At 44.3% G+C, this 12,347-nt stretch overlaps 1 protein-coding gene across 4 annotated transcripts in view; it reads left to right on the top strand.

Moving 5' to 3' along the window:
• LOC114038103 (zinc finger protein 883-like) overlaps positions 1–12,347 on the top strand; it is a 92,903-nt gene that overhangs the window by 64,504 nt on the left and 16,052 nt on the right. For 3 of the 4 annotated variants that reach the window (XM_027855228.1, XM_027855234.1, XM_027855227.1), the window contains one exon: positions 4,924–7,095. In XM_027855228.1, coding sequence (XP_027711029.1) covers positions 4,924–6,218 — 1,295 coding nt within the window. In that variant the 3' untranslated portion in view covers positions 6,219–7,095. Of the gene's footprint in view, positions 1–4,923; positions 7,096–8,293; positions 8,306–12,347 lie in introns of those variants that run through there. The other variant, XM_027855235.1, reaches the window with a different exon arrangement.

Here is a 12,347-nt window from a genome sequence, read left to right as displayed (position 1 = left end):
CTCCCCCTCCTCAGCATCCCCCCCTCCTCAGCATCCTCTTCCATGTGCTCATGGGTCACACTCCCACAGCCATTATTTCCTGACCCTGCCAAGTCTGGCCTTTGTCACAGATTCACCATCTCTGCCTTTAAACATCTCAGGTTTCTCCATTTAAAAAAATAAAACAGACAAAACAAAAATACCTTTTACTTGACTCTGTTACCTCCTTTTCTTCTTCCTTCTACTATCTAACCATGGGAGTGAGCTCCTGTACTCCCTGCCTCCTAGATCCCTTTCCTAACACCCTGCCTCAGCCTGGCCTCCATCTTCACCACTCTACTGACACTGTTCTTGTCAAGGTCATCCCTGTCCCAGACTTCATGGTTTTTTGTCAGTCTTTGTCCTCCTGGACACTTGACAGGACTGAGCAGGTCCTGTCTTTAAAAAAACAAAAACCAAACCAAACCCTCCCCCCTTCACTGTCCTATGTAATGCTCAGAATCTGCTGGGCCTCTGTCTGTTGCTGTCCCTCAGTACATTTGAATTCAAGGTACTGACCAGACAGAGGTCAGTCTTGACCTTGTAGCTACTATTTCTGGATTTATATTGGGATCCCCTGGATTTGGGCAGGAGAGGCCATTCCACAGGTGAGACCTGAGAGAAAAGACACAGACTGTTCAGTCTACACAAGCTTCCATGCTCAAGGAGACCCTTGTCCTAATGGAGTAGTTTTATTTTTGTTTTCCTGTAGAGAACCGTAACTTTAATCTGCACACAAATGTTAAAGTAGACATTTGCATTGATGTTCTATACACACATATAAACTTTAACCATAGGATAACGGTAACAGCTGATTTGCTCTCTGTCCCCTCCCCAGCTCTTCCATCTTTATTGTTTCATACAGTAGTTCTTTGTAGGTAGTTCGTGGTTGTGTTTTTTTTAAGTCATAGTAAATGTTTATTGTTCTTTTCATTCATTCTTTCTTTGCTTAACCTCACTGTCTTTTCTGATTTCTCTGTTTTTATTTATATATGTCATTTTTATAGGATAGGAATATTTCATCATAGTAGTGTACTACTGTTTAGTAAGGCATCGTCACCTACCTATTGAATACATAGGTTATGTCCAGGGTTGTCCTATTACAAGTAAAACATCTAGGAATATTTTTATAGAGATGAAAGTGTTTCCTCTTCTTTTAATATCATCCTCATGACCTAGTTCTTCTTGTGGGATCATTGGCAGAAGTTATAGTCTGTGTTGTAACTCTTATTGCATGTCACCACATCATTTTCCAAAATGATCTCACTGATTTCCCAATTCCAGCAGGAGTGTAAACAGTATGCCTGTTTACCTCCAGTCCCACCAACATTGAGTTTTATTGTTCTTAACCATCTCTGCTCATTTGATGAGCAAGGTGGTAACTCAAGGCTATTTTAATTTATATTTATTTAATGGAGAGGTTGAACCATTTCAAAGGATTATTGATTTGCATTTCTTCTTTGGAGAATTGTCTGTTCATACCCTTTAACTATTTGTCCAGCAGAATGAGCATTAATTGTTCTTGGAAATTTGTATCTCTTCCTTACAGATTCTGGATGTCAGATTTTTGTCGTATGTATTTACTACACTTTTCCCCACTTTTATTGTTTTGTTTTAATTTTGGTTACGTTGTTTTTGTTGTACAAACTCCTTTTATATGTTTGTCTCTAATTTCTCCCTTTTGCTTGATGTAGAATTATTTTTTCTTCTCTCTAGTTGAGATAAAAGTGATATTTTCCCCCTTCTTCGTCAATCCATCTGAAATTTGGCGTAGTGATTTGTATGAGGAGGGGGACTAAACTCATTTTCTCTCTTGCCATTTGCTGATTTTTCTCAGCTATTTTCATTAAGTCAAATTTCCCCAGTGTTTGGAATTATAAAACACTAATCTCTTACATTTATTTTGTTTTTTTCCAGGTTCTCTTGGGTTTCATTGAGCTATTTTTAAAATCCAGTACTAGAGAGTTTTGTGTAATTACTGCTTTAAGGCATATTTTGAAATCTAGAGGGGCTATTTCACTTTTATCACTTTTTTCTATGGTTCTCCTTGATGTTTTTGCCTACTTTTTTTTTTGCATATAAGGTTTATTACCTGTGTGCTTTTTATAGTAGGGGGAGAAAACCCTAAAAATGAGGTAACCACTTCTTATGATACTGAGGAATAAAATTTTAAAAATACTTCCATTTTCTCACTGTCCACTTTGTCCAGATGTGTGCCAGGCACTGTGCTGGCTGCCGTGCGTACACAAACAAAAATGACGTTGTCCTTGCTCTCGGGAAGCTTGCCTGTCTCTCTTCTGTGGAGAACACGTTAGCTTTCTTATACTCAAAGTGTTTGCAGGCGCCTTCCGGGAAGCTGATGATAGCTAGGATACTACAAGCCCTTGGGTGGCTTCGTGCTAATAACGCATTGGATATAATAATAATAATGACTGATTGGGAGTTGTCCGTGGCCCATCTTACTCAGCTCAACCTTCTCTTCACAAAGGGTTTAGGAATAAAAGCTCCACCTTTAATTTCGAGGGAGAATTTTCCTACATCCCATATTCCTTGATCTTTCTTCTTCTAGGTCAGAAATAGCGTTAGGGGCAGGGGGGATGGAAAAAAGCCAATCTGCCTCTCTTTCCCTGACTGATAAGACCCTTCCACTCCCTCTCCGAGTCAGAAAGAAGTTACTCCCAAGGTTCCTTCACCCTCCCGTCCCTCAGTCCCCCTTCTAGCAGGCACTAGTGAGTCCAGTGAGTTTTGTCCGGCTCCCCAGCTTCTTAGAGGCCTTTGCTCCTCTGAACATTTAAGTGCATTTTGAACAAGATTTTCATCCAAGTTATTCAGTGATTTCCTGTCTCACCTTTTGAATTCCTCCTTGTCTTCTTCCTTCGTCATCCCAGTCTTGAAGAGAGTCTTAACGGCCTTCTCTCTTGCTCAGTGAACTCGACATTCCACATCCTCAGGAAGCTCAGCCGCGTGTGGTTTCCACTCCTCCTTCTTGCTCTGATCATTTTCAGTCCTGACTTCTCCCCTGGAGCCCAGCTCCGTATTTCTTCTTGCCTACAGGTTCCTCCCTTTGGGTGACTCATTTAATGCAATGAAAACCAGGCTCATTTCCCTGTTTCTCTCTGTTATTCTACTCTTTCAAATCTCCTTGGTTAGAAAGCAATGAGTCATGTCACTGTCCTGCTTATGGGTGTATAGTGACTCCTTATTAACTACCATATCAAGGCTAAACATCATGTTCTTTCATTTCCTCCCTTGTGTGCAAGCTTGTAGCCTCCTTTTCCCTACACCTATACCTTTATGTGGGATGTGACTCCTTCCCTTTCCATCTTTGTTTGTTTGTTTGTTTTATGGATGCTTTTTATTTTTACATTCCTTTCATTTCTGAATATGTCCCATCCCTTCCCAATTGAGCCTTCCCCTTTTAACAAAAGGTAGAAAAGCCAATTGACCCGTCAACTCTGTCTGATAGTGTGTGCAACATTACACACACGTGTGCGCACACGCACACAAACACACACACACAGAGGATCTACTTATGGGGGAGGGGAACCAAAGGACAGAAGATTCAGAGCGAGCCCCTCATCCCAGCCTAGGTATCTGTTAGAGAAATGGAGAACCTCTTCCCTTGGGATGCAGGTTCAAGAAGTGATTGGATATGAAAGATGAGTGAGAGTCAAGGGTTGTGAGAGGCTCCAGGTTGTGAAGCTGAGTGATTGTAAGGATGGTGGCCCTTGCCTGCAGGAGTGAAGTTCCAGAGGATGGCTGGGGAAATAGAGTTCCGTTTGGGACACGTGAAATCTGAGGTGCCTCTGGGACATCTAGGACAGCTAGGCAGAGACATCAAGCAGGCCAACGGAGATATGGAACTGTAGCTCAGGAGAGAGAGGAAGACTGGATAGGTAGATGTGAGTGCCATCTGCTTAGAGATGATCGCTGGGTCCATTGGAACTGAGAGACTGACAAAAAAAGTTTGTAGAAAGAGGAGACAGCCCCGGGTAGAGCCTTGGGCATGCATTTTGTGCAGGGGGCAGGATATGGATGACAAACCTACAAAGGGAACTGGGAAAGACTATTCTGATGGCCAGGAAGGAAACCATGCCACACCAGGGTCAGAACCATCAAATATTGCAGAGAGGTCAAGAAGGCTGAGGACTGAGAAGAGGCCCTTGGCTTTAGGAATGAAGAGATCTTTGATGACCTTGCCACAAATAGTTTCCATCAAGTGGGAGGGATGGAAGCCAGATCTCAAGGGGTTGGGAAGTGAATGTGAGGTGAGAAATTGGAGGCAATAAATGTACACAGCTTTTTTTAGGAGTCTGGCTTAGAAAGCAAAGAGAGGTGAGGATCAGTCTGTAAAACCTGAGGTGCACTGTCCACACCCATTGCTGGGTCAGGGGGTGTCAGAAGATGCACAGAAAGGCCATCTCCCCTGGATACATCTTCCTGTCTTTCCCCTCATCCCACCACAGCTAAATGCAACCATTCCCACCATTTTCCTCCTGTCTTGCAAGACCAAGTTGCCTATGGACTAGGGTGTGATGAAGGAAGAAATCTTGCCCCAGACCTCACAGGGCTGGGATATGCATAAATGTGAATCACCGGCTCCCATCCATAGAGCCATTTTTAATTTACAAAGTATTTTTCTCACATCAACCCTAGGAGGTGGCTATGTTATATACTTTATTATCCCCGTTTTACAGACTAGAAAACTGACTTGCCCATGGTCTTATAACTAATAAATAGTAAGTAGCAGGGCTAGATTTGGCTATAGGTCTCTCCTGAATGTGCCATTTCTGAGTTGATACTGACAAACACTGATTTTATTTTTCCATTCCTATTGAAGGCTTTTGTTTTCTCCCTCAGCTCAGAGAACAGGAAATGTACGTATTTTTTTTTTATTCCTTTCAGACTTGGATTGTATGTCTGAGGCCCATATGTCATTTCCAATGTTGGAAAGAGTTATAAAGGATGGTTCCTGGGACTCGAAATTAGAAGAAACCTGGAAATGTGAGGACAAGTTAAAGGGACAGCAGAGGAATCTGGAGAAACTGTTAGGGCAGGGGACAGTCACCCACAAGAAAACACACAGTCGGGAGAAAATTTATAAGTGTGAAGAGTGTGGGAAGGCCTTCAGCTGGAGCACATGCCTTACCAAACATCAGAGAATTCATACTGGGGAGAAACCTTTTGAGTGCAATGAATGTGGGAAAGCCTTTAGCCAGAAATCATCCCTGTGTTACCATCAGAAGACTCATACTGGAGAGAAGCCCTATTTGTGCAGTGAATGTGGGAAAGCCTTCAGGTACTATTCGGTCCTTACTCAGCATCAGCAAATTCACACTGGAGAGAAGCCTTATGAGTGTGGTGTCTGTGGGAAAGCCTTCAGCCAGAATTCCTTCCTCACTCAGCATCACAGGATTCACACTGGAGAGAAACCCTATAAATGCAGTAGCTGTGGGAAAGCCTTCAGCCAAAGGGCCTCCCTGTATTACCATCAGAGAATTCACACTGGGGAGAGACCTTACGTGTGTGGTGAGTGTGGAAAGTCCTTCAGCTACTGCTCAGTCCTTAATCAACATCAGCAAATTCACACTGGAGAGAAGCCTTACGAGTGTGGTGTCTGTGGGAAAACCTTCAGCCAGAATTCCTTCCTCACTCAGCACCGGAGGATTCATACAGGAGAGAAGCCCTATGAATGTACCAAATGTGGGAAAACCTTCAGGTACTGCTCAGCCTTTATTCAACATCAGAAAACTCATACAGGAGAGAAACCTTACAAATGTAAGATATGTGGGAAAGCCTTCAGTTACTGTACCTCCCTTTCTCAACATCATCAAACTCATACTGGTAAGAAACCTTATGAGTGCAGTGAATGTGGGAAAGCCTTCAGCTACAGCTCATCCCTTACCCACCATCTAAGAACTCACACTGGAGAGAAGCCCTATCAGTGCAGTGAATGTGGGAAAGCCTTCAGCTACAGCTCATCCCTTACCCACCATCTAAGAACTCACACCGGAGAGAAGCCCTATCAGTGCAGTGAATGTGGGAAATCCTTCAGCTATAGCTCATCTCTTACGGAGCACATCAAAACCCATACTAGAGAGAAGTCTTATGAGTGTAAGGAATGTGGGAAATTCTTCAGGTGGCATTCATCCCTCATCAAACACAAGACTTCACACAGGAGAATAAGCCTTGGAGTATAAGGCTCACTGAGAAAAGCTTAGGTCAAACTCATCTCTTTATTAAATAGCCAACCACCAAACTATCACCAGCTATGGTAGCTCTACCAATCCCCAGTCTCACATCCCCAATGTCCTTTCAGACATCTCAAATTGTATGTCCAGTAGACATCTGAAACTCACTGTATCCAAAAATGACCTTATCATCTTTCCCCTAAAGTCTCCCTGCCTCCCACCTTCCCTATTACTGTAGAGGGCAACACTATCCTCCTAGTGCCTCAGCCTTGCAACCTAGGAGTCATTCTGGACTCCTCACTATCTCTCACTGCCCCCCATATCCAAGCTCTTGCCAATGTTACCTTTTCAACATCTTGTGAATAGACCCCCTTCTCTCCTCTGACAATAGCCACCTCCCTTGTACAGGCCCTCATCACCTCACACCTGGACTGTGGCAGTAGCTGGCTGGGCATCTCCCTAGCTCGTGTCTCTCTCTCCTCCATCCTCCATTCAGCCACCAAAGTGATTTTCCCAAAGTACAGATCCAACCATGTCACCATCCTACTCAATAAACTCTAGTAGCTTGCTATTCCTTCTAGGAGCAAATACAGAAGGCACTGTCTGACCTCCAAAGTCCTTCATAACCTAGCCCTCTCCCACCTTTCCAGTCTTCTTGTGTACTCCCCAACACATTCTCCTTCATCCAGTGACACTGGCCTGCTGGCTATTGCACAAACAAGACACAAGATTCTCCATGTCTCGGCTCTGGGCATTCTCTCTGGCTGTTCCCTCTGCCTCCAACAGTGTCCCTCCACTTGGACTGCTGACCTCTCAGGCTTCCCACCTAAAATCCCACTTTCCATAGGAAGCCTTCCCCCAACTCCTCTTAATTCCAGTGCCTTCCCTCTGTTATTTATTTCTTGTTTATCTTGTATGTAGCTTCTCTGTATAGATGTGTTTGCTTGTTGTCTCCCCCATTAGATTGTAAGCTCCTTGAGGGCAGGGACCGTCTTTTGCCTCTTTGTATCCCCAGCACTAAGCAGAGTGCCTGGTATACAGTAGGTATTTAATAGATGTTTATTGGTTGATTGATTATAAAAGATTTTTGCCCCTCAGTTTTCCTTTTCCCCTTTGGTATATGTTAGACTCTACCTGGAGTCAGTCACATCCTCAAAATTTGTAGAATGCAAAGTCTGTGGTCTGAAATAACAGCCATTTGGGGCACCTTCCTGAAGAAATCTGCTCGCTAAAGCCACAAGCTTGAGTTTTAAACTACACAAAGACATGTACAGATGGCTTTTTAAAGCAAAGGAAGTAAAGAAATAGATGATTTAGACTGTGCATCTGTGAACATTCTTGGATTCTATCACTAGCCTCAGCTCTCTTCCTGGCCTAACACCCACAACCAGCCCAAAAAAAAGAAAGGAAGGAAAGTACTGCCCCCAACCCCCCACGTCTTTAAACTCACGCCAAGCTTATCTTGATTTTAGCAGCCTTGCAGCCTGGGTCTTCCTAGGGCTCAGTTCCTTCCTTTGCTTCTCTCTTCTGGCTGTTTCTAGAGTAGCTTGAGATGTCTGCAGGCTCACCGTCCCACCACCTAAGTGTGCAGGGCACACTGGACATAGAGCCAGCCTCAGTGTCAGGAAGACCGAGGTTCAGATCTGCCTGCGACACATAACAGGCCGTGGTGACCTGGGCAATTTGCTTCTCTGTGACCCAGGAAACTAAAACTAGTGAGTTTCTCAACAGTTGCCAATATGCATTGGCGGAAGAGTTTCTTCCTCCGGAGTTTCCTATGCCAGTGAAATCTCAATTCAGGACAAGTTACACGGGAAAAAAATAAGGGTGGGCCTGAAAACTATTTGTTTTCTCATACAAGAACAAGAGGCCGTGGAAAAGACCACCTAAGGGTTATTTCATTGAATAGCTCTCTTTTACCTACTCCTAGGACCGATCCAGGGAAGCCCGTAGTTAAAGTTTGTAGAATCATTGATAGTTAAGGTGATTCACAGACGTCAATCAGAGCCCCCTCCAGAAATTCCCATTTGAAAGCTCTAGAAGTGGGACTTTCCAACCCAGCCTTCAAAGGGTGGTCCTGATAGGTCAACGTTGTTGTTGGCTTGTTTCAGTCATTTCTGACTCTTTGTGAACTCCTTTGGGGTTTTCTTGGCAAAGATGCCATTTCTTCCTCCAGCTCATTTTACAGATGTGGAAACTGAGGCAAACAGGGTGAAGTGACTTGTCCAGGGTCACACAGCTAGTGTCTAAGGCTAGTTTTGAATTCATGAAGATGAGTCTTCTTGATTGCAAGCCCAGTATTCTATCTACTGCGCTATCTAGCCACCCTTAAATAATATTTGTAAAGCACTTAGTTTTTTCAGTCATGTCCAACTCTTCATGACTCCATTTGGTGTTTTCTTGGCAAAGATATAGAGTGCTTTGGCATTTCCTTCTCCAGCTCAATTTACGGAGGAGGAAACTGGGGCAGACAGGGTTAAATGACTTTCCCAGGGTCACACAGTTAGTAAATGTCTAGGGCCAAATTTAAACTCAAGAAGAGTTCAAAAAGGGTCAACATTAAGAGTGGAAAAAACTGTTAATCACCACCTTCCCCTTTTCCCCATCCTGGCTATAAGAAAACAGAGAGAAACCATCTCCAACAGTATGTAAAGTTACTACATTTGGTCCGATGACCAAACCCTAAGGCTGAGAAACAAAAAGAAAGGATAGGAACTTTCCTCAGGCCTACAGAACTCATTGAGACATGCAGCCCCTAACGTTGCCTAAAAGTCATTGTCCTGTGCTGGAGCACGGGGGTGAGAGGAAGGCCAGAAAGCATCTCCCTTGTTGTGTCTAAGGCCGGCCAAGCCCCTCTGCTCCTTGAATTGCCAAAGGAAAGCATGGCCTGTTCTCAGAGGGGAGAACTAGTAGGTCCAACTGGGAAAAATTAGAAGGGGACATCTCAGCTCCCTCTTTCAGAAATAGGCCATTTCTTGAGGTAGCAGGTACCTCATCATGGGAGCTTTTCAAACAGAGGGTAGATAATCAGTGGCTGGGCTCGTGGTAGAGGGGACTTGTGTTCCCAGAAGGGGTTGGTTGGATAAAGGGTCCTCATGGGGTCCCTTCCTATTCTGAGATTCTATTTGGTTCTATGAGGAATTTGTATAATCCTCCTATGTCTTGTAGGCAGTAAGGATTCGACATGGCCCAAGTTTAGCCTTTTCAAGGCCAGGACCACAGAGGGTCCCCTTGATTTGCAATTGTTCCTAGGAGCATCCGTGTGCTGGCCTGCCTAGAGCCTGGATGGGTAAAGGATGTAACAGGGGTGTCCATATGTGAGGATAAGTGGACAGGAAGCTGCCCTGAGCCCAGAGGACCTTAGGCATCACTCGAAGGCAAGAGTTCTTCACCTTTTTTTTTTTTTGGCTAGGCAATAGGGTTAAGTGACTTGCCCAGGGTCACACAGCTAGTAAGTGTTATGTGTCTGAGGCCACATTTGAACTCAGGTCCTCCTGAATCCAAGGCTGGTGCTGTATCCACTGCGCCACCTAGCTGCCCCCTCTTCACCTTTTTTGAATCGTGGATGGACCCCTGTGGTAGCCTGGCAAAGTTTATAGACCCCATCTCAAAATCGCATTTTAAATGCATAAAGATACATGGATTATTGAAATAGGGTTATCAAAACATCCTTTAAAAGAATCCAGTTCATGGATCCTCTTTAAGAAGTCTTTCTTGGGGTTGTGGTGCTCCTACCCTTTCTTAGGGGAGGTAGAGCCTCTGTCTGCTTTTCCTTTATGATCTTTTCCAACCTCCTGCCCAATGGAATGAGAGACAGCTGAGTCTGAAAGGGGAATGATTCTGTTCTGTATGCTTTATAAAATGGTTGGGGCATCTCATTCCCCTCACCTCCTTGTGAATTTTTTTTAATGAGAATCCCAAATGGGCCATCTGGGTGGCACAGTGGATACAATGTTGGACCTGGAATCATGAAGACTCCTCTTCCTGAGTTCAAATCTGGCCTCAGACACTTAGTGGTGTGACCCTGGGTAAATCACTTAACCTTGTTTGCCTCGGTTCCTTATCTATAAAACAAGCTAGAGAAGGAAACTTGGCACATTGAGTAATAACTGGGCAGATAGGCACACACAAAAATTTTCTATTATTTAAATGTCAGATTCAAGTGTTTAGTTTACCCCTCTTCTTTTCCCCCCGCCCCCTGCCAGATAGCTGTTTAAAAAAAAATAATACTGTACTCTGCATTTTAGGCACAAGTCTGTCAGAAGCAAATTTATTTAATTTATCATTCTTAGCTGGGCCATTTCTGGCTTAGAGAGAGACATTTAAACCAGCCTAGTTTTCTCATGCCCTCTGGTATATCTCTCCCCAAGGTAACACATTTAGAAATCTTAGAAAAGAAAAATCACATACATAAAATACAGTTTGGGGTTAACATCCCTGAATATCAGAGTAACACAGTCACCCTCATTGCTTCCTGGACCACTCCTCCCAGAGATCAGTGTCTATACCAATAACCAGAATCCCTTCTGAATAGAAGACGCTTCTCCCTTGAGGGGATCTTGGGCTCCTTCTTTCTGGGGATAAGGAAGGCAAGAACTCTAAAACCAGAGGTCCTCTCTGTGCCCACTCTCGCACCAGGATCCATCCTCCATTTCCTTATGAGAGACCTCTTTGTCCTCAACCTATCACCTCCCTTTCCAAGAGATTTTTTGAGGCATCTGGAAAGGGCTTCATAAACCAGAGGAAATGTTATTTCTTAATATTTGGGGGTTTTCCAACAAGGAGGTTGTACAAATGTACCTATTCAATCATTCTGATACTTACTGGCTGTCTGGTGACAGGCAGATGCCAAATCAAACCCAAATGAGCAGTCTCCGTCTACCTCTGATATGACTCCTGTGTTTGTATTCAACGACTTTGAGTTGATTTTAACAAGTTAGCAAATAGGAAGGCGAGAGATGAGGGGAGACCCATAAGAGGGGATTCTAGCCAAGCAGAAGGCTGTTCCTGGTCCTTAGAACATCCCCAGCTGCTGCCTCACTGGGACCCAGGGCCACTATTGCAAAAGTAGGGATGGTGTGGGTCAAGTGTAAGACTTCCCAGTCTCCACCCAAAAGGTGGTGTTTTCGTGCTGCGGTTCAGGATGCTTCCTCCTACCCTGTGTCATACAAAGCCACCAGACAGAGGAACAGTTACTACATCTACCATCACCCTGGGCCAGGAGCCCAGTCCTCTACCACCTCTGATAGGGAATGTTGTTGTTGTCGTTCAGTCATGCAGTTGTATCTGACTTTTCATGACCCCAAAAAGCATAGCACGCCAGGCCATTCTATTCTCCAGTATCTCCTGAAGTCTGTCCAAGCTCATGGCTTCCATGACACTCTCTATCCATCTCACCCTCTGCCGTCCCCTTTTTCTTTTGCCTTCAATCTTTCCCACCATCAGGCAGGGTCTTTTCAATAAGTCCCATCTTCTCATTATGTGGCCAAAGTATTTAAGCTTCAGCTTTGGTATTTGACCTTCTGGTGAATATCCTGAACTAATTTCTTTAAGTATTGACTGATTTGATCTCCTTGCTGTCCAAAGGACTCTCGATCGTCTTCTCCAGCCCCACAGTTCGAAAGTATCGATTCTGGAGAGCTCAGCTTTCCTTATGGTCCAACTCATAGGGGATAGGCTCCTACAGGGTGTTTATCCCTCAGCCCCCCACTTTGCCTCTGCAGTGTAGACCCTTCTCTATCCCCACCCTTGCTGCAGAGTTTCTAAGTGCTGGTGGCTGAGCCTAGTTCACACACCCTAATTCCCTTGGGTGAGATGAGGCTTGCAAGGAGCTCTGACTAGTGAGTGATACCATCAGGCCCTTCCCCCAAGCAAGTTATTAGAAGTCTCTCTCCAGCCTCAAAGAGGTTTTCATTATGTGTTAGGGAGTACCCTACAACAATAACTTGCCATTCTAGCCTCTGCATGGGGCTGGAAGAGCCTTGTCTAGATGAGTTCAAATAAGAAAACAACTGAAGGTTTTTGGGGACTGAATATTCATAGAATCTCCAAGCTGGAGCAAGTGAGGTAGTCCAATGCATGGCTGAACAGTAATCCTCCTCTATAGCATCTGTTTGAAGGATGGGAAGGAGGGAGGGA

The sequence above is a fragment of the Vombatus ursinus genome, unplaced genomic scaffold, assembly GCF_900497805.2.
Source record: "Vombatus ursinus unplaced genomic scaffold, bare-nosed wombat genome assembly UNPS02010822.1, whole genome shotgun sequence".
In the NCBI taxonomy this organism is placed as follows: Eukaryota; Metazoa; Chordata; class Mammalia; order Diprotodontia; family Vombatidae; genus Vombatus; species Vombatus ursinus.
Note: the sequence above shows the minus strand (reverse complement) of the source record. Positions and strands in the feature narration are given on the sequence as shown.